This window comes from Haliotis rubra, unplaced genomic scaffold, assembly GCF_003918875.1.
Source record: "Haliotis rubra isolate DU_JTF1 unplaced genomic scaffold, ASM391887v1 Scf163, whole genome shotgun sequence".
NCBI lineage: Eukaryota > Metazoa > Mollusca > Gastropoda > Lepetellida > Haliotidae > Haliotis > Haliotis rubra.
This window is the reverse complement of record NW_025765592.1, coordinates 1,123,982-1,146,841: the sequence shown is the minus strand read 5'-3', so window position 1 is coordinate 1,146,841 and position 22,860 is coordinate 1,123,982. Positions and strand designations below refer to the sequence as shown.

The following is a 22,860-nucleotide window of genomic DNA, read 5'->3' as shown; positions in this document are numbered from 1 at the left end:
TTACCCAAGAGTGCCTGAAAGGTGGTGCTACAGGTGGAGATTTTAGGCACACTCCTTATCTGCGCAAAGAGATCAGGAGAAACCAAACCAAGGGCAAAGAGAACAATGAGAAACCTGATGAGTGTACTTGAGATGCAAGTGAGACGGTTCAAAGGCGTGGTCCACATATTTGCCATGTTTTTCTTGAATTTGTTCAATCACATTGCTGTCAAAAAGGACTGAAAATTCAATGTTATAAGTACATTCAAAGGCTTTATCAAAAAGGAAGAGATCAGGTTTGTTGGCTTGGATATGCCTGAGGCTGTCTATGGGCATATTCCAAATAATTTTATAGTTCTCATTTCCATGATGCCCTCTAAATATTCTGGGTCATAGTTATTGTTTTCCAAATAAAAATATAATGCAGCAGAGAGAGGTATGGTGTTCCTGGTAGTGGCTGGTGAGGCTCATCATCAGTTCTACATGCAGCCCAGACAGCAAAAGGTACTTCTTCAAGGAAGTGCTGCCGAACCCACCAAGAACTTTCCATAGAATATGTAGACTTACCAACACAGCAGCCTTCTGCATTAACAAAGAGTTTCAGAATGGCTGTGTTCCCGGGGAAGAACCCGGGCATTCTCCTAATGTGTGCCAAGAGATCTGGAGTTACCAAACCAAAGACACCAATGGGGAGCCTGATGAGTGTACTGGGAATGATGATGTTTCAGAGGCAAGGTGCATATATTTATCATGCATTTCCTGAATCTTGCCAATCACAATTAATTGGCTTTATCAAAAAGTTCAAGATCAGGTTTGTTAGCAGGAATTTGTCTTCAGATGTATATGAATTTATTGCAAAGAAGTTTAAAAGCATGACATGATACAATAAAATATGTATGGCAATTATGACAATAGATGATTAAATATGGACAAATATAAAATTAATATACCGTTTCACATGCATAATATACACCAACACGCATAATTATACAAGTGATATATGTACACTTTTGTTTATTCCTATAAATCACATAGACTAACTAACTAACATAGATATGCTGTTTGTGCCAAGGAGTCATATCCACTGGCTAGGGACTCAGCAAATTGTTTACATAATCAGCATTTAATAATAAATAGGTTCTCTCCAAGAATCACAGTTTAGCCATTGTGAGTGGGAAGTGACTGGTCCTAAGACAGCGATAAGAAATCCCTCTGTTTCACTTTTCAGTTCTGTTTGACTTTATTCAGGCAAAGGAGTGTGTTGGATTGCTATTTTGTTCTACACACTGCATATAACATATGTTCTATTTGGGATTACACTTTCTTAGTTAAGTACACATTTTAGTACTTTTGTTGGGAGCTGCAGGGGCTGAGTGGGTTAGGTGGCTGACTTTGTGTGCTGGCGATTATGTGCCTGGCTCTGAGGGTGTTGGTTTGAATCCCGGATGTGACTCAACCCAACAAAAGTACTAGAATCTGTACTTTACTAAGAAGTGTAATCCCAAATATAACATATGTTACATTTGACCACTTTCTAAATGGCATTGTCTATTCATACACACTGCATTTATACACGATGCAGTGGTTTCCAAGAAAGCAGACCCTGAAATGACAAGTTTGGGCTGACCTGATGAAAGACTTCACCTGGTTTATTCCCATTGCTGTACAACACCATCAGCAAAATCAACCTCAATTTGGAGATTTTGTCCAACAAAATTGGCACACTTAAAATAGCTGTGGAATTCCTTGTTTTCATCATTTGTCTTGACATGCCTCACAAGAGGATCATCCAACAAATTAAGATGTGCAAAAGTACACAATATAATTCTCTCATAAAGAGCTTCCACCTTAATCAAACACTGACCTCCCAAATTGATTGGCATATATGGTCGATTCCAACGAAAAGTGTACACAGCATGTTTGGGCCCATAACATTTTAGCATTACTACCTTCATTTATTTCAGGGTGCCCATCACATCGGCACAAGTGAGACGATTCGGGCCATATATAACATGACTATTTTTAATTAAAAATTATGCTTTATGGGAGACAAAAACAGGCCATTTTTATTCATTTTGACTTATATTTACAAATGTTTTGTTGAAAACATGTTGTGTGTTAAATACTAGTCAAACTGGATGAACAGAAGTTTATTAATCTGATTGCCAAATATTTCATGAATAAATCCCCTGAAATGATTTTGTCTAGGGCTTAATTCGTAATTTTGGTAATTTGTTTTCAAGTGGTATTTTTTTGCGTTACCTACGAATACAGTTTTCAATGACACTGTCAATTTATGTAAATGCAACACAAGGTTATGTTTTGTATTACTTTTTACAGCATTAATATGTAAAGTACTCAAATGCAATGGCGTAATATTTCTTGCAAGTAATAATCTGAAGAAATGTTAGAAAATCAAAGTCTGAATTGGTTAAAAAAATCATGTTACCTACAAATACCATTAAATATGTTGCTGTTTCCACAAATGAACACATTAGTGAATGATATCCTTAGTTCAAGCGCAAATGGCCACAATATATACGTGTGCTACATCTGAACATTTTCTGTGCTGTTTTTACGAAGATATCACACAAAATAACCTGTATTCGTAAGTAAATTTTAACTCCCAAATGTTACCTACAAGTACCAACAACTGATCACATTCAAATAGATTGGTGGAATGACAACACGTGACATGTGTTCCATTTGGAAGTCATCATAGATGAGACCAGACAACATATTGGTGATTAGTAAGTGTGTTTTACATTTTCGGCAAGAATGTTATATAAATAAACCCATGTGACAATAACATAGGATGCATATGACACCTGTTACAACTAACCAACTTCAATTTTAGTGAGGTTTTAAGTCTTATTATTGTAAAATAGGCCTCAGACTGCAAGTGGAATTGACATGGGGGCTCGTCCCGCTGGGATTTCCCCGGTTGTAGCTCACAGCATTTGTAGATAACATGTATTCGTTGTTAACAAAATGAAATAGAGAACACAATACGCTGCTATAACATAATTTATACTGAAGACAATTATTGCAGATCATAAAACTGATTAGGTACGCAGTACTGCCTATTAATAGATTGAAATGGTTCCTTGGAATTCCAAATGGCTACATAACTTAGCGTTCAATAAAGATGTTCTTGTCAGGGATGCACTGCAGTTCATGGTTTAGACTTTATTATAGTGATATATAATGAATTCTTTTTGATTGAAATGTCAGAAAACAAGTTGATCTTGGTGATAAAAGTAAAAGTTTGCATGATATCACAGGATAAACGGTAGATTCGTAGGTAACGTGTATTCGTTGGTAACATTCCGAATTTGTAGGTAACATCAGTCAGTGTGTTTGAAGTTGTAAGTCTTGTTCAGGGCTGTCACCGATGCACTTGCGAACATAGGAGAATTGAGACTGTAGTAGAAGTAAGCTGCATGGGTTTAGTAATTTAGTAATTAGATTTGTCAAAGGTATGTCTTATTTGTAGGTAACTCGTTTTTGTAGTTAAAACTTTCTGTAAATGTCTATCTAATAGCAATTGTCATTGCAAAATATGGGTCATTAAAGCAGAGTTATAGTTCAGTAAGATGTATAATGTATTGATTGTTCTAGTGACATGTTTATCTGTACATAATTTTATATGGTATATGGTAATAGTTCAAGCATTTTGAACATTTTTGATGTGCTTTCTTTGAATACAAATATCAGTTGAAATATTTGGAAAATAAAATTTCAGAGGTAATGATTTTAGTTCAATTTCTATACTTCTCATCAAAAGTTTAGACTATCTAGTGTAAATATAGCCACTTACTTCAGGCGACTGTTTTAAACGAAATTTTGCAAAATATTCCATATTGTTTAAAGGTACTGTTTACACATGAACTGATGTATTGTAAAACAAATGTGTAATGTTGAAATGATTATTGTCATGAGTTCAATAAATGATAAAAATCAGTGAAAATTGGCGAATTCTGAACAAAACTTTACACCAAAACGCCGCTGTTCACATGTACGATATTTGCACAAGTAGATGTAAAAGGGGGATTCTGCCGCACATGCAGCTTATAGGTTTATTAATGTCTGAATGCTGTCCTATGGTAGGTTAAAAAATGGTGGATGGGTTGTGTGAGCATCATGGGATGCATCGTTGTTTTACATGTAGTCGTAATATTGAGTGACGATTTATGGATGGGGTCTGCCATAAACTCGTCGAAGTAGGCTACGGAGTAGGTCGAGTACGGGGCGGTGTGATCTCGGGGTTTCGAGGCTATAATCGACTAAAGTATCCATGAGAAGTTGTACCCGTTCGGTGCCCACGAGACCTAAACTATCGTACAGGGCGGTGAATTTCCTTCAACTTATTACTTGACGTAGGGCTGAGTAAATATCAAGCCCATTGACGCCCACCCCGACACGCCTGAACAACCGTTTTTCGATCAGTGTCCACATGATAGCTATATATAGACGTATCTTGAATTAGGGGGTAATACCGTGTCGTGTGGGACAATTTGCAATTCCTCTCTGGTGAACCCTCTTGGCGGTCCGTCTTTTAAGTAGTACAAGTTCGGTTCGCTGTACGACCCATTCCGTATTTCTGTTTTGTGGAGAGATTAAATCCTGCGAGTACTGGTGCAAGAACAGGTGTTCGGCCAAGGTGCGATTGAACCTCTCCATGATGGCTTGGCTGCGGTGAACTCCAGCCATGCCTCGTTGAACCTGGACTTGGTGCTTGGCCAGCAGCTGTGACACAGCCCCCATAAACTTCGCGTCCGGGATCGGCTTGCAGCTCGGCAGGCCATGTCAGCGGACTGAGTTTGTAGATGCGTTCAAGGCCTTGGCCACTTCGTTCGAATCTTTGGTCGTCAAGGGCTTGGCTTCCTTGTAGCGACTGGCGACGTCCACGACGGTCAGGGCGTACTTGTAGGTTTTATGCCTCAACCTATCGTGGGGGAGAAACAGGAGGTTGGCTTGATGGATGCGATTGGGCGTCGAAATGTTGAATTTTCTTCTTGGGATGTATTGAGGCGCCGGTAGGTAGACTTGCCAGAGAGCTTGTTTTTTAAGCCAAGAATTGGCTTTTTCTTCAGAGACACGAGTGGCTTTGGCTAGTTTCGGGATGGCGGCCGCGCTTTCCAGTATCCCCGTGGGCTGTAATAGATTTTTTTCCATGATTTATGTATAGTTCACAATTCTTTTTTTAATACAACTGTGTCCGCATAAGTCGTAATACCATTACGAGCAATCCATTGTTTGGTATCCATGGGCGACATGGATGTTTTATTGATGGTCAGTCCGTATATTCTATGCTTGTCGCTTCTGAGCATATTCAATTGGTGTTTGAACATGCGTTTATCAAAGAGAGCCTGTTTAAAGAGGATGTGTTTGATATGCCGTTGAACCACGTATTTTTCACTCCTTTAGACTTTCGGATTACACTGTTGTCGGCTTTCAGGATGGAATACATTTTAGGTCTTAATCCGACATATTCCGTAATGGGTGTACCAGTGCATTCGTCCTTCATTTTTCCCAGGATCTTTGATTGGTTGTATTTTGTAAAGCGTGATCCGTTGGATAATCGCTCTTATCATACAAATCAATGTGTTTTGCCATGTCCTTGTACCCATCCTCGGTACGAATTTTTAAGAGCAACGAGTCTGTGTCGGTATAGAACAACTGGCATCCATTACCGTACTGCTTTTTAGCTTGTTGTAGTAGAAATCGTACATCAAGTGTTTGGAGAGGTCCAGGATGCTCATCCCCACGTAGACCAGTCGATTCAATCTGATGTGGCCTTTGTTCATGTGCAGTGCTGCCAAATCGTCGTCGAATACTTTGCTTCTGTTACAGGCTGGGCTGGCTTTGAGGTTTCTCATTTTTTCCTCTTCGTTGGATTTAACCAGTTTATGGTCATCCGTTTTCTTAAATTCTCCATCGTTTTGCCAAACACAGAATTGTTCATGAGTTTGTAGAGATTTTTCTCGAAATCACTGGTGGCTTGTTTTGCAGCTCGGTGTTAAACCGAATGTACGGTTCCTTCCATGGACTTTGATCGAACTTGAGCACTCGGTGTATGTTTTTTTAGCTTTATCCCCAATGACAGGTAGAGCTGTAGATTTCGATAATGCACAACGTACTTGGTCTTATCCATCAAATTGGGTACGAGTTTTTCCACCTGAGCTGGTTTAGTCATTCCTAACAATTCTCGCTGATAGCCCGACATCCATTCTTGATCGACCGTTAGCCGTTCGGGGGCCAGCAGGTAACTGTTGTGGTCGGCATGGATTTCTGCTGGATATTCCAAATCCACTTCAAATATGTATCCTATCTGATAATTTTCGGGGATAGCCATGATGTTATCCTGTTTAAAATGGTTGCTATTAACCCACTCGAACCCCCCGATGGGGAGGTTGAATATATCGCAGTTTGAGCATTTTGGGTGATTTGGATAGTAATCCCCTCGCTGCCGTTGTCGATGCGTCGTCCGCTCCCGCCCAGCCGATCGTCGTCCGTGGATCGCATGTCCAGCTACAGCACGTACTTGGTGGTCAGGTATAGGCCTAGCGTCACGTAGGTGAGACGGAGATCCTTCACAATCGCGTTAATTTCCGGTGAGCTCTTGATCGCCAGTCATTTTTGGATCTCGTCCCACTGTTGGTAAGCTCGCATGCCTTGGCTAAACAGTTGATTGGGCACCCCCTTGACGGTCACTTCCACTTTGGTGATCTCGGGGTTCCAATATTTTTCGTTCATTCTTTCAAACGGTGAAAATTCTTCCACTGGCAGGATCAAAATGCCCTTCATCGATCAAACGTTCACATTGATATTCCACAGCGTATCGCTTTTATTTGCATCAATCTTCCGATGCCGCAGCACGCAATCATACAGGATGGCTAGTGTTCCCGAATACTGGTTGCGAATGTGTCGAGGCAATTCTGGATTCATGACCTTGTCGAACTCCAGCGAAATATTGTCGATGGTATAGCTGCCCTCATCGTCAGTTCATATTCCAGCCTATCACCAAGAGCGGCTTGGTAAAATCGCATGTGACCCTCCAGTAGTTCGAAGTCAACTGAATGCAAAATCGGTTACTGAATGCCTCGGCTATAGCCTTATGCTTCTTCGGTATAGCGGCGAGATCGGCTTGTTCAAAAGCATACCCCACGGAGTCAACGGACAAATGCCTTGATATTTCATGTTTTCCTGTTCGCTCGCTGTTCTCCAGAGGTCCGTGTAAGTGAAAAACACATCACTGTCGTCAATGTTGAGGATCTCGTTCCACCTGATTTGAATCGTTGTTTTTTCACGATGGCACAACCTAGGTTTGCCACGATTTCTCTTTCGTTATTATCGGATTCCAAACTGATCTGAAAAGACAGGTGAGTCGTCCCAGGGACGATGTCATCATTCTCGCCCAGGTTGGGAAGCGCACCAAAAGCGTTTTCGTCGATCGTGCTCAGGTTGTTCGTGATCGTCACAGATTGACGCATGGCTTTCACTCCCAGGGGTTCCCTCAATCTTCGGAAAGGATCTAGTTTTCGTCCCTATGCCATCGTTTATGTTGAAAGTATGTTTTTATATCTTTAATATAACAGAATCATGGCTGAAGGTGGTGAAGATATTTGCATGGACGATTTGGGGGTGATAGAGCCCTCGATGATGACGCGAGTGATAGCATAGGCGATACCATGTTAAATACGGCCTTGGATGATTATTACGATGCCATAGCGCAAAAGGAAAATCTCGCTCCTCTTTATCCTGATTATTCTAAGTTCGAAATCTATCATGAAGGGATACTACGTCTGAAAGAGGCTCAGGACGACGATCTCATGCATTCCCATACGCCTAGTCCACGCTGGCCAGTCGCCAAGGTGCCCACTTTTTCCGCGACAAAAATTATAACCAGCTATCGACAAAATATTAGCATTTGCCAAGGCTTTACGAGAAGCTGACGCTGAGCTTGATGCCTTGGCAAGTGCAGCCGGTCGAAATGATTTGAGAGACGTTCCACAACGTGCTCAAGAAGCCTCGAACGACATCGAAAAAATATTGGACACTTACTGTAACAAACCCTTGCCAGGTTTAGAATTTACCGTTAGGGAACCGTTAGGGCTAAACAAGGCCTTGAGAACCACTCGTGGAGAACTCGTGAACAACATAGCAAAACTGAAAGAAGTCGATGATCATATCGCTCACGATAAAAGAAAACTAGCCCAGGTACAGGATGACGAGGTCTTAAAAAACACCATCAAGAAAAGATTGCGCAACCTGGTAGACGAAAGATTGAACCGATTGGAAGTGGCATCCAACGCTTCGAAACCCAGATCAGTTGCATTTACAAAACCATCGACCAAGTGCTCCACAAAGACGCCACGTTATCTGAAAGTCTTAAAATGTTATTCAGAGAACAAGGGATCGCCATCACCATCGCCAGCATGCTAACCGCTTAGGGTTTCATCATATCAACCCTGGTCCTAGAGCTGACAGGCGGAGGTGGTGGTGGAGCGACATCAGAAACTGGATAAAAAAGCATTTGAAATCGCTCAGCCAGGCCTTGGCTAAACTGGCCGGCAAAGCCGCCGAAGCATTGCCTGGCATCTTGGGTAGCATCATTTCCTGGTTATTAGGCCTCTTGTCGGAAACGGTCACGTTGTTTGGCCAAAACCTGTGGGTGTTCGTCGTCGCTGTGGTTGGTCTGGTGACCATCGCCGCTAAAGAATGTTTAATCCGATAAGGCACAGTCCAACCGCGATTCCACCGACCACGAGCGCTGTTTTACGATCAATGTGTTGCTGATTTTCGACCATGGTGCGTACCGATGGATGTGGTGCGGGTTGAATGCTGGGCTCTGGCAATGGTGGTGGCTTCACCATCCCCGTTTTACTGGTACTCGTGGGTGGTGCAACGTGACTCACATTTTGATCGCTGGTCGCAATGACAATTTCGTTGTTGTAGCCCACCACTTTGAGGATCCTTAGTCGCATGTCGCTCGGAGCCATGTACAACCCCACGCCAAACACGTAGTCGACTTTCGACCGGGCATCTTGCAACGTGTCTTGCTAACGCTTAATGGCTGTCGGCAAATCCACCAGTCTGGCGATGGCATTGTCGACGTTCGCCACAAATTGTTTCGATGATACTGGAAAGCGTTTGCGCTTGCGAGCCTAGCATGGCCCACATGTACATTAGAATCGAATCGTTCAAGCGGATGGTACCCGAGCAAGAAAACCCTTTCGACGTATAAAACATATATATTCTCCAATCGTCTTCAACGTATTGGGGCTGCTTGACCTTTTGGATGGTGAAAGGAATTCTACATTCACCTGTAAAGGTCATGCAATCATCTCTCCATTCATTACTTTCCAGAAGATAGTCCGGTGTAAGTAGGATATCTTTTTTCAATAAAGCAGCACTGGCTTCTTTCATGGGAAGTCTATCACTGTATGGAATACCCAAACTGTGATTCACTCCCACCGGTATCGCCAATCCGTTTTCGGATTGATTTCGAATTCATCGCAAATCCATTCGTACGCACGCCGATCGTACACATTGTTTCTATGCATCCCACGCCTTGTCCTGTGGAAGTGGGGTGCTGATTTCTTTCAGGATGCGCCTGATCTGGTAGTAAATGTGAAACGAGAAGACGGACTGACTCAGTGGATCGCGACGAGTATCGCGTATCGTTCAACGTCACATCGCACCTGAAATTGAATTGATTTTGCCAGAATTGCAACGGGTTGTTAAACCAAACGTGTACTGCTCAACACTCTTGACCGAAAGCTTATACTCTTTAATAACATCGATAAACCGAGCTCGGAAATATAAACCATCCTTTGCATTCACCACAGTCTTCATTTGCGTGAGATCGGTAGCTGTTACGTTATTATCGCTTTTAGGATAAATCACTCTTGGTGTATACTTGGGTGTAGACATATTGAATGCATATTATAGTGTCTTGTATATGTGTAACATGTTCATTAAGCTCCCGGGAATCCCGAGCGGCGAGCCCATTCAACTGCTACACGCGATCGATAATACGTTGGGACTTCTCGAAGTCGCTCTCTGTGATCTCACCTACTACCCGCCTTGGGCTAATATCAGTCTATCTAGAGAGGGAACAACAGGCTATTCATCGATGGTAAACGTCATGATTTGTCCGACGGTTATTACAGTGTTTGTATGCTGAATGATGAAATTTTCAAACCCATTGGAGCCCTTATCAAACTCAACGAATCGAATGGCATGCTGACGTTAACGGTGGGGGGAAAACCCATTTGACTCGGTAATATTCAAGGCGAACGCCCTTCCTCGCTGCTAAGAGCTGTGCCGGAGAAAACAGAAAAGTGTAACAACGGTCGAACCGAATCGTTTTCGACACCACAGTACAAAAAGTTAATGCAAGGCATAATCACGGAATTGACACTATCCATTTTAGATATAAAACATAAATTGGTGTATATGGAATATCTCAGCATCACACTGCAGGTAAAACAATGACTCAAGCTTCTGGTCCCGGTACAGCCATGTGCCTGAGAAAATGTCCTACCATTGTGATCTCCTCGATCTCGGGGAGACACGAGGATTCGATGAACCCAGTGTCGAAGGCAAGTTATACACCTTAGAATTAAGAAACAACGTTTACAGACGAACAGAAGTGAGTGGTGGTGGTAACCTAGGAGATTTAGATGATGTCATAACCGGAGGTCTCTTAAAAAACATGCAGTACAATCTCGTCCTCAACGACATTAACAAATGGGTGATGGTCCCGGTGTAACAGGCCAGAATTTCCCCCTGGCCAAACCTTCCCCGGGAAAACTCTGGCCAAGGACAAACTTTCCCCACTAGGCTTAATCTTTCCCGGGGAAAATGTTTGTCCTAGGCCAAACTTTCCCCACCCTTGAATCAACTTTAAAGGCTTCAAGTTTCCCATCCTTGTTCTTATATCAAAAGGAGGAGATTCTGGCCTAGCTAGGCTATTTATTCCCCAACCTTGTTTTCATGTTTATGTTCGTCTTGAAAATGTCAGAAATGAAAACAAGACATAGCTATTCACGTGAACACATTGTAAAGATATTCATGTTGATGTCAAGTTCCATTAACAATTTACAGGTCATCTTCATCTTCATATATAACATGTACTTGGTTCCCATTTTGTTTCAATACCCTTCTATAAGGTGAGATTAAAAAGAAAAGCAAGCATAAAAGCAAAGATATTACATCATTACTATTGTTTTATATTATCATTTACTTATTTTTATATTTCAATAATTTACTTATCCCCACTTACTCAATATTGGCTTATGTCAACATCATTACTATATTCGAAACTTTAACTAAATACCCAGTTCTTACTTGGATGTCCATATCCATTCAAAAGTTTATTCCCTCACTCATGGCTTTAAATATGGCATCCAAGTCGGTGACATCAACTTAACAGTTGGAAGCAGATGTAAACATCAACACAACAACAACCCAACACAATATCTGTATCAAATGCTGTATCATCTATCATTCCACTATATTGCCTTATTCTATATTCAAAAGACAAGGTTTGATAAGGGGTATACTTGGCCCATGGATATCTGAATCATATTTCATTCACCCAAAGTGATTATGGATTAGTAAACAAGCTTATGTGAATAATGTTCCATTACATTTATACATAAATACAACAAATATTAGATAATAAACAGCATGATAAGAGAGCAAGTAACCTGTGTATATTACATCTTATTTACCCATCAAATGTGCGGTTGAATGTTTACATCTTATGGTGGACAGATGAAGAACTAATGCAATGTGTCTTCATAGGAATGGCGGCAGGAGCAGGATGGCTTTAGAGATATATGCTGTTCAAACATGTATGCATTCAAATCACTATATCAAAGAGGCAAAACTGGACTATTTAGCAAAAATGAGTACCAAAATATAAGTCAAACCTACTGTTGGTTTATAAGAGCAAGGGTGGGGAAGAAGTAGTCTGGCTAAGCGAGAATCTCCCCCTTTTGATATAAGAGCAATGGTGGGGAAGGGGAAGCCAGAATCACCCGATATAAGAGCCGTAGCCTAGCAAGGCCAGAATCACCCCTTTTGATATAAGAGCAAGGGTGGGGAAGACGTAGCCTAGCTAGGCCAGAATCACCCCTTTTGATATAAGAGCAAAGGTGGGGAAGAAGTAGCCTAGCTAGGCCAGAATCACCCCTTTTGATATAAGAGCAAAGGTGGGGAAGAAGTAGCCTAGCTAGGCCAGAATCACCCCTTTTGATATAAGAGCAAGGGTGGCAAAGAAGTAGCCTGGCTAGGCCAGAATCTCCCGACTTTTCACAAAAAAACCCAGAACAAAATATCCTAGTTTAAACAAGGGGAGGGGGAGAGTTTGGCCAGGGGGACTTTAGCCTAGCATAAACTTTCGGGGTAAGAATATCCTAGGACAAAACCTCCCCGGGGATAGTTTGGCCTAGGCCAGATTCTCCCTGGGGAAAGTTTAGACCAGGAAAGAAATGGCTGCTACACTGGCATTCGATGGCAATCTTGGCGATTTAGACAATGTCAAGACCCGAGGTCTCTCAAGAAACATGTTTTACCAGTTCATCTTGACTGATGATAACCAATGGACGTTGATGTCCCAAATCAACTGGCTACTCGATATCGCCCTCGTTTCACCTTATGTGTTTGCAGAGGCGATGGATCATTATTTAACGAAAGTCCTCAATAAGGGGATTGTCATCGCGGCTTACGTCCCCTCGCAAAGAAGGAGTGTGCTCGTGAACCTCATCCCTAGAAAAGCGGGTCATTTGCTAGTGAGTCAACCGGATAGCCCAAATACGAGTTTACAGTTGGTGTTTGAATTCGAAGACGTGTCCATTGTCTTACAAGAGATTCCACCCAATTCAACACTTTATATCGTAGCCTCCCCTGACCAAGATGTTGACCTATTACTGGGAGTCAAACTCCGTTGGCCTTGAAAACATCAAAATCATGTTTGCGAGATTTATATACAGAAAGACGTCAATGCTTACACAAGTCTCAACAAGGTGACAATTAATTTGGAGACAAAAATTGCGCTCACAAATTTTTATGTACCTCCAAAACTGCATCTCATCAGCTTAAAGTTGGGAAAAAAAAAAGGGTGAAAATATTTGTAGAAACCACAATCCATTATTGAATTGCATGCCTAAGCTGAGCTCTGTCTATACTAGCACAAATCAGTCAGTACATGTCCGTTTCTCACTTCGAAAATGTTGGGAGGCTTTTCACCTTGAATAAAGCTCTAATAAAATACAAACACGATGCTCGTAGGTAGTCTAAACAACGCTGAACACTATAAATGCATCACTGGACGCTGAAAAAAATGTTAGAAGCCACAATTCATGATTTTAGAATTGGCTTTCATCAGCTTGGAAGGCGCATAAGCTATTTATAGGTTTAATGCACTGTACGCTGAGGGAACATGCTGGACTTTAGATACTGAGTTCTGGCGTTCGAATCACTCCCGAATAAAAATTTTTTTTTTTTTTTAACTACTTTAAAACAAGGACTCATCCCACGATGCTCACACAACCCATCCACCATGTTTCATCCTACCATAGGACAGCATTCAGACATTAATAAACCGCATGTGCAGCAGAATCCCCCTTTTACATCTACTGCACATGCTTTTCAGCAATTTGATGCATGTTCCTCATGCAATTCATCTGCATAAGATTTGCAGTTGGTTCCCCCAAGTTAGCGGAGAAATCAATCTTCGATGTGACCATATATATATATATACACACACACATAACATATAGTGAGTGTTTCTAGTGAGTCTAAACTTTTGATGAGAAGTATATTTCCATCAGTTAAAATGACATTGCTACTTTCCGACATACACTGAGACAAAACAAAGAGAAAGCCTTAAACTGGTTGTAAACAATCTTCATTCACATGTCCTATGCATTTAGAAAGTAATTTCCAAACTGTTCGATGTTTTAATAAAACAGCTACGATTTAGTTTGACATATATGAACATTTATGAACTACAAGGAATTACGTGATGTTTGTTACCTACAAGTACATTTTTTTATCTTCCACCCAAAATTGTTATTGATGCATTTTCAAATTTGTTGTACTTACCGAAAGTTCCACCCGTTGTCTCTCAGATGAATAAGATAGATATGTAATAATGATTTGTTTGTGAAAAGAACACTAAGTGTTGCTATCTCACTTACACCAAAGAAAGGTACCAAAATGGTTCTATTTTGAGGTTATAAAACATGAAAGAAACCATAATATGGCTTCAGAGTTTCTATGGTCATTAACATATTGTGCATGCAGAACAACAGTGAATTTGGATGTCAGGCAACATACAGTCCATCTAATCACAGGATATACAAGGTATGATGTTGGTATTTGTAGGTAATTTAGAAAATGAGCCTTCAACTTCACTGATCCACCAACTTGTCACTTTTAGAGATTAGTGATGGCAACTGATTTTCATAAGAGGCAAATATGTTGACTTTGCATTGGTAAAAAGAATTACAAGGTTCAAGCAATTCTATTTTGGACACCTTGTACCCAGCTGTGTACACTTTTCGTTGGAATCGACCATATAAACAATTAAGTTAGGAACAGGGTGGTTGGCTCTGTTGTCAGACATGATTCATTTTGTCAGGCAGTCAAAATCAACTACTCCAAAGGACACAGCAAAAGTATTTCATTGGAAGAGAAGTAGGATGACACATGGTTTTGTCAAGCACCCTGTGAATATTTTATATTGTGTATTCAAACATTTGAAAAGGCAGAAGTGTTTTTGATCAGTCAAGTCTCCTTTCTTGGACACATGGGAACAGTTTCCATTGCCGGTTTGAATACCATCCTGGACTTGTGCTGTATCAGATATTTACAAAAACATTTCAGGCAACATATTGTGTGTGATGTAACACAAAACAATGCTGTTTTTATTATCCCCGCCACGAAGTAGGAGGGGAATATAGGTTTGCGCTCCGTCCGCACAAGTTGATGGGTCAGATTGTCTCAAAAACGTTATAGATAGGAAAACCAAATTTGGTATCTGTTTTCAGGACATGAATGCCTTGATGGAGTTCGAAAACGGAAACCGTGTTACAGTTTGTTACAGAGTTATGACCCTTGTCATACGTTTCTTGACTTAGTGTATTCTACAGAAAAAAATTAAGGGAACTAAGAATTTGAATGCCGCTAACATTGAGGTGTACGTGTGCAATGCCGTGGCGTTGCAGCTGAACGCAACATCCTATCACAATGAAATTGCACATGATGCATGAACAACACATGATGCACGTCCACACAGAAGCTAAACTGTGCCCACTTATTGAAGAACTCACAATCACTAATGCAATTGAGGTGAACACACGCTGAAAAATACCTATGAGGGAGGCAGTATCTCAATGAACAGACAAAATATAGAATTGTGGTCATGATAGAGTGGGGAACACCACTGTGCCAAGTTGCCCCAAAAGTGGGTATATCAAAAAGTGTAATTTCATGCCTGTGGGACAAGGTTCAAATGAGCACTTGCTATCAATAGGGAATTCCGTACATTAACTGGACGACGAATTTCAGTATCAACCGAAAAGAATCGACTCTATCAAGCCCTTCTGAAAGCAAGGCGTCTTGTGAAGGGAGTCACCCTCACAGCTCACCATAGGTGTGGGCTAGGCAGCCTCAGGGCTTTGCGCCATTGGCGTTATACCATGTTCTCCGATGAGTCAAGGTTTTGCCTCCGATTCACAGATGGCAGAAAACGTTAGCGGTATGCCAGAGCGGCAATTATTGACTATGATCGGTATGAGGGCGGAAGTGTTATGGTGTGGGGAGTATTTACACGACAGGCAATGGACAATTGACTGGTCAGCTATATGTTGACAACATTTTGCATCCTGTCATGGCTCCACTGGCTAGAATTATTGGCAGGAATTGTTAATTCCAAGATGATAATGCCAGACCACATTGTGCCCAAGTCATCACCGCTTATCTCCCGAGAGGGCATGTATTAGACTGACCCTTTAAGTCCCCAGACATGTCCCCAATTGAGCATCTGTGGGACCTTCTTGGCTGGAATGTGTACGCCAGGGACCCCGAACCCATCAACCTGGCCCAGCTTGGGGTAGCTCTTCAGGCAGAATGGTGGGCAATACCAAGGGCAACCATCCGGAGGTTAATCAACAGTATGCCATCAATGTGTCTTGTATGTGTTGCCCAACATTGTGAACACACCAGATATTGAACTTCACGCCTGAAATTGATTTTGTGGACATTTGGAGCAATTACACATTCACTGTCATTTCTTCAGTTCCCTTTTTTTTTGTCAGTAGTATACATTATCTCCAATGAGAACAGATTTTTCAATACCTGTTATAGACAGGAAAACCAAATTTGGTATATGTTTTCAGGGCATGAATGTCGTGGTAAAGTTCAAAAACACAAACCATGTCTTCTTATTATCATTAGTATCATTATTGTAAACTGGTAATGGATGACAATGATAATATTACCACGAAAATAGTGACAAGGTGAGTTATAAATAAATATTACATGATATGTGAGTTTACAACATACACATTACTGCACAGTAAAGAGAATAATGTCAAGAACATTTAACAAGAAAATGATTTGATGAAATAAATGAGTACCTTTGATGAATATATATATGGAAGCAAGTACTGTGATGAGTAAGCAAGAATAAATTATATGGATGATCAACTTCTTTATTTACAATGAAGAGCAACATTTGGATGTAGATTCAAACACAGTTATCATGCAGGTGATGTGAAAACGGTGTTAGAATCTACACAAAACTTTGGTCGTCATTGTACATAAAGAAGTTGTCTATCCATATATCTTAACCTTACTTTGTACTCCTTCTATATGTAAAATGCAAATATTATGGATGACAGCTTCTTCTTTATTGTATGTCACACCATTTCTGGGCTATTCCTTGACCCTTCGTCAGGTGAATTGTGACGAAGGGGAAAGGAATAGCTCAGAAAAGATGTCATCCATAATATTTGCGTTTTACTTGAACACCAACTTCTAAATGCCTCTCAAGAACCTCAACTTCTATATGCTTCTTAAAGGAGAGTACTGTGGATTTTTTTTATGTTCAGTCTCTATTTACAGAGAAGAATACGTACAGTGTTGGTTGAAGCAAGGCTTCAGAGTTGGGGAAGAGCAGAAATTGTTGTCAAAATCCTTGACAATGACCTTGAAAAACTGAAGCAAGAGAGTGACTATGAATACACCTTAGAGGATGTGGTGGAAGCAGTGCGTAATTGCCAGGATAGACGCAGCTCCATTATTTACCTTCAAAGAGAATGTGTCATTTGCATGTCAAAGTTTCCAATGAGCAAGGTATGCAATTTATGTAGACTTAGATTTAACTAAAGACTTATAAATTACTGTGTGACTGTGATATGCTGTCAGCACATGTTTGTCAGTATTCCATATATTCTGTTTCATTTGCCAAGACCAGGTCATTACCGTGTTTATGGCACAGCAAGAAACTAAAATATATTACCCTGCACACAACTATTACCAATAATGTAGATGTCAAGTTTCTGATTTTACTAGCTGTTTAGTGACGAAGAATAGGAGTGTGCAGATGGGTCTAGATGGGTCTTTCCTTGTGTGCCAAATATTTAGGCCATTTTGTTAATGCATTATATCATGTGTTATGTCAATAATTACAGTTTGAATAGGGGGAGAATTTTCAATTTTTAAACAAAAAATGAACAATTTCTTGTAAGGCTGTTTCATATCATGTGTTATGTCATAAATTACAGTTTGAATAGGGGGAGAATTTTCAATTTTTAAACGAAAAATGAACAATTCCTTGTAAGGCTGTTTATGTGGGTAAGGAAAAAGATGATTTTTTTAGACAATGACTTTTGGATGAATGACATGGGTGATTAGCTATTTTAGTTTGTAATCCTTTCTCTTTCCCCCAACTCCACCCCCACCTCATCCCCTTCCTCATTTGATTTTTTCTGGCCACTTGAAAAAAATAATGTGTCACTCTTGTCTAAGTTTTGTTAATTAGGTAGTATCAGTAGCATCACATGACTTTGATTCCCTTAATCCAGTTTTGATTTGCATTTTTTTATGAAACCGAGAAATACTGCGCTGTCTACTCATGTCTGCTTATATTGTTCTGTTTGATGAGGACATGTCACCTTTTGCACCAAGTATTATCACTATCTGATAGTGATTCGTTAACACTTGCTCATGATGTAGTTGGAATTTGATTTTAATTTCAATTTGAGGTCGGTTGATTTTATTTTTAGCAGATTTCATATGACTGTGTGGCTTTTATTTCCAAATATGGAAGTGACGTCATTAAATACAATTTGCATATAACTGTCTTATTGTCTTATAATATAACTGCTACTTCAATGGCATAATTATGCTAAAGTGTTTTCAGATTATGGTGAGACAGTGTAAATGGGTTTTGGTTAGGTACATAATAATTTTTGGGGCGGTGAGTGAGTGAGTTTGGTTTTCCACCGCTTTTAGCAGTATTCCAGCAATTTCACAGTGGGGTACACCAGAAATGGGCTTCACACATTGTAGCCATGTGGGGCTTGGGCAGTGAAGGAACTGCTTTGTTTTCCAGTGTACTTGCACATACATTACATGTTGAATCTGATTTGTGATTGTATTTCAAGTTCCCAGAAAGGGTATTGAAAGGTCTGCTTCTGTTTTTGACAGAACTTGCAGTCTATTTTGTTGTTATTCACAGAACTCCCAGTTATCTATTGCAGATGATGATCTGAAATGTTTCTCAGTGTCAGTCTCATGTGTTTCATTGCAGATGATGAACTTGAACATCTGTCAGTGTCAGATGTGTCGTGAATGTCTCCGTAAGCACTTTGAGATCTCTATCAAAGAAAAGCATGTTCGAAACTGGACCTGTCCAGTATGCAGTCTGCCTGACTTCAACGATGAAAATGTGTCAGACTACCTCAATCTTCTTGGGCTCATGGTATGTCTTCATCAGCACCCTGCTGTTCTTACCACTAAGATCTTCTTGTCTTCTTGTTTTGTATTTTGTTAATAATGTTATCATATGAATGTATTCTTTCTAAGTGCTAAATAGTTTCCTAAAAATTAAGATACCAATGTACATAGCGATGCTTTACATCTTTTTCTGAATTTGACTGTTGACACCCTATTTGAAACAATGCATAGCTTGGACATTCAGGGGTATGATTTTTTAATCATGTATATCTCCCAATTAGCTCTGGGAAGTGTTTTGTTAATCTTGAATATCAAGGTTGTAGCTAGAAGAAAACTGTGTTTAAACAATAACTCAAGAAACATGTTTTGTGAACCTCAATCAGAATGGGTTCTGAAGTTTTTAATGGTTTCACTGAATGTTCTGCAGGTATATTTTTAATAGTTCTTAGAATGCTACACTCTAACCCTTGATTGCCTTTTTCCTGAAGTTGTTTCTGAATCCACAGGCTTAGCTTAAATTAAAATGTTATTGGTATTATAAGGTAATGCATTGTCTTTCTTTCTAGTGGTCCTCTTTGTGCTAACAGAAGCCTAACAATTTTTCCTGTGGCTCACTTGCACGCATGTGTTTACACGTTCTCTGAAAAAATATTGACAAAATTTTGAATGTTTTGCTTTCTTTCATCATGTAATCATGGTAAATTTAATGTCTCCAAATCTTGCTCCCCTACATCCACTTAAAATTGTGCTCAACCAGTGGGAAGTTAATGTCCACTGGAGATCCTTACATGGAGTGTGGGAGTGTGTTGAAACTCCTTGCTGTCAACCCCTATCACGAGCAGTTTTTAATAATATACCCTGGTCATGTGAAAAGGCCAAGAAAAGGAGATGACAAAGAAGCTCCACTCCAGGACCCCAGATAAAGAAATAGGGGTCCCCCAAGTCCTATCTGATCCATACACGACCCATCCATAAACTCCACTGGCTATTAAACCGAAGTTTGTAATAGAGGAGGCTTTATTGGAAGCCCTTTGGAGATCTTATCAGTTGTCTTGGAGATCAAAATTACTTCAGGGGTTTTGATCACTTCAACATTAGAATAAGATTTTGAGACCTGCACGGAGGACACTCAGAAGATTATTGCATCAGCAGACGTAGAATATCTACCTTTCACAAAGGCTCCAACGGTTGTACAACCAGATTTGTTTGAAGGCCACTCATCATTCATGCAGCTACCTATGCTTTCTCAAGCATCATCAGCCTCAGACCATCACACAGCCTCAAACCTTCACTCAGCCGCAAAGCTTCACGCTGCTCTCAGGCATTACGCAAGGCATCCCAAGACAAGTACTACTTAACTTTCAGCAACATCAACAGCATCAAGAGCAAGGGATAGAGAAACCATTTATTCAGTCTACATCAGTTTCGTCAGTGTTTGAAGAATCATCAAGATGTGGCCTCATGCATTGAATTTTAATTCATTAAGGTGCATTCAAGATGATGATAATATTGAATCATCATTCAATGGGGATTCTTCATAAGATGAAGATAAACTTTCCATTTATGAAGACCATGAACTACTGGCATGTACTGTGGATGGTTTACCCATATCTTCACCCTCTTGGGAGGGTCAAAGGTGAAGACATCAAGAAGCTGACTTTACCTCTAATGAAGCCAATTTCCATTACACAACATGGAGGCTTTCTGCAAAGTGCCAGGGATTGATGAAACATTCTTACTCATGAAGTCTAATACTTAAAGGGTAGAAAGATCAAAAGTTAGCACCACAAAATACCACTACCAGAAGATCATTCTTTGAACTGGTTGGGCCTCTACACGGATCCCTTACTACATCAACCCTGGGGAAGTGGTTAAAGTTTCTAAAGATCAAATCCAGATTAAGTCAGTACAAAAAATGAACTCCATGTAAAGACAGTCGATGCAGAGAACTCAATTTAGAAGTCGTTACTCAGAAACCTGAGGACAGAAGAAGATTGACAACTTAACGGGACATTTGGAGCTTCTAGAAGACCCATTTGTACTGAAGATTCTCAAGAGGGGCTACAGTCCAATGCTTAAGGAGTAACCACCCTGCTCCAAGGATTGTTTGTACAGAGATTCTTCTGCCAAAGTTGTCAGAAGCTACATGTTTACTTTTCTTAAGGAAACGGGAGACATCATTCAACCAGAAGACTTAACTACAGGGTTTAATTCTCCAATCTTCCTGGTACTACAGAAGAATTCAAGCAAGATATTCTAAAAAATCTACAACATGAAGGAGTATCTTCAACAACCACAGAAGTTCAAGATGCTCCATCTTCCAGAGTTGAGGCAAATGATGAGGTCAAACAGTTTTCTTGCAAGCATAGATCTTCAAGATGGCATTTTACACATCCTCCTTCATAAAAAATCAAAGAGGTTCCTGTGCTTCATGTACCAAGATTAACATTAAAATGAAGGCGCTGCTTTCTGGAATATATACGCCCATGGTAATCAAATCCACAGTGGCTTATCTTCACAGACCCGTGAAGGTCCTGGTTAGAATATTGATCTTCAGTAACCCATGCTTGTAGTAAGAGGCGACTAACGGGATCGGATGGTCAGGCTCGCTGACTTGGTTGACACATGTCATCGGTTCCCAATTGCACAGATCGATGCTCATGCTGTTGATCACTGGATTGTCTGGTCCAGACTCGATTATTTACAGACAGCAGCCATATAGCTGGAATATTGCTGAATGCGGTGTAAAACAAAACTCACTCACTTATCTTCACAAGAAGGGATCCTTTGTGCCTTCTACCTTGATGAGGGGATTCAGACTCATCAACTAACAGAGCAAATCAAACATCAGTTTAACTTCTCTCTGCAGTTTTTAACTCAACTAGGTTGGTTAATCAACTATCAGAAGTTGGACCTTTTACCTTCACAAGATCTTTAGTTTATAGGAATCGATTCCTCTCAATGAAAACCACATTTAAGTACCAGAAGATTGTTGGATAAAAATCATGAGTTATTCTAAGCAGAGAGGCAGACTTCAAGTTAATTAACTTTTCAGGATCATCAGGATTCAAGGTTCATCTTCCATCACATCTGAAGAAACACATTCATTGGTGGACTGTCAAGTTGAATGTCCACAGAAGAAATTATTTAGAAGAATTATTCTGCAACCTACATCTATTTGTAGAAGCTTCACTGCAAGTTTGGGGAGCTCACTTCAACACAGAAGTGACAGCAAGACTATGATCCGAGAAGAGAAATGTCTTCACATTAACCAACTAAAATTCTAAGTGGTAATCAGAGCCATGTCTCACTGGGCTCAACAACTAAAGAACAGGTTCCTGATGATCTGTATAGTTGTAACCTTTTGCATCAAGGTCAACCTACAAGGCAAAACAGGGTGGCAAGTCTTCTGTGGTTGACATTTCAACCCTACAACCTGACAGACAGTCTCAACCTTAGAATATGAGCAAGACACTTTCCAGGAGCTAGAAATATGATACCAAATGCACTGCCCAGGCCAATGAAGCCTTCACCAACAGAACAGATGTTAAATCCAGAAGCATTTCAACCGTTCATGATCACGGTTGTCTGCTGATAGCCTGTTTGCAACAAGATTAATCAAAGAGATAACAGCCATCTTATCTCCAGTTCCAAACTTTGGCATGGACCATCGATGTGTTAGTGATATCCACTGAAGGTCTTAACAGACATCATTCCCTCCACCAGTGATCATTCAAGAGTCTGGCAGACAATTGAACCTTACTGGCCATCTAGAACCTGGTTTCCCAGTCTGATGGTTGCAGTAGGAAAACCATTTTCTAAAGCTTCCAAATTACCCAAAGCTTCTTCTTCATCCATACACCCTCACTCAAGACAGGAGCGTGTTGAACAACCTTCTAG

General features: G+C 40.4%; 1 protein-coding gene across 1 annotated transcript in view; it reads left to right on the top strand.

The window, feature by feature from the left end:
* LOC124271750 overlaps nucleotides 1-22,860 on the top strand; it is a 387,369-nt gene that overhangs the window by 195,163 nt on the left and 169,346 nt on the right. Inside the window, exons 14-15 of the mRNA XM_046706916.1 lie at nucleotides 17,125-17,355; nucleotides 18,815-18,985. Coding sequence (XP_046562872.1) covers nucleotides 17,125-17,355; nucleotides 18,815-18,985 — 402 coding nt within the window. The remainder of the gene's footprint in view (nucleotides 1-17,124; nucleotides 17,356-18,814; nucleotides 18,986-22,860) is intronic.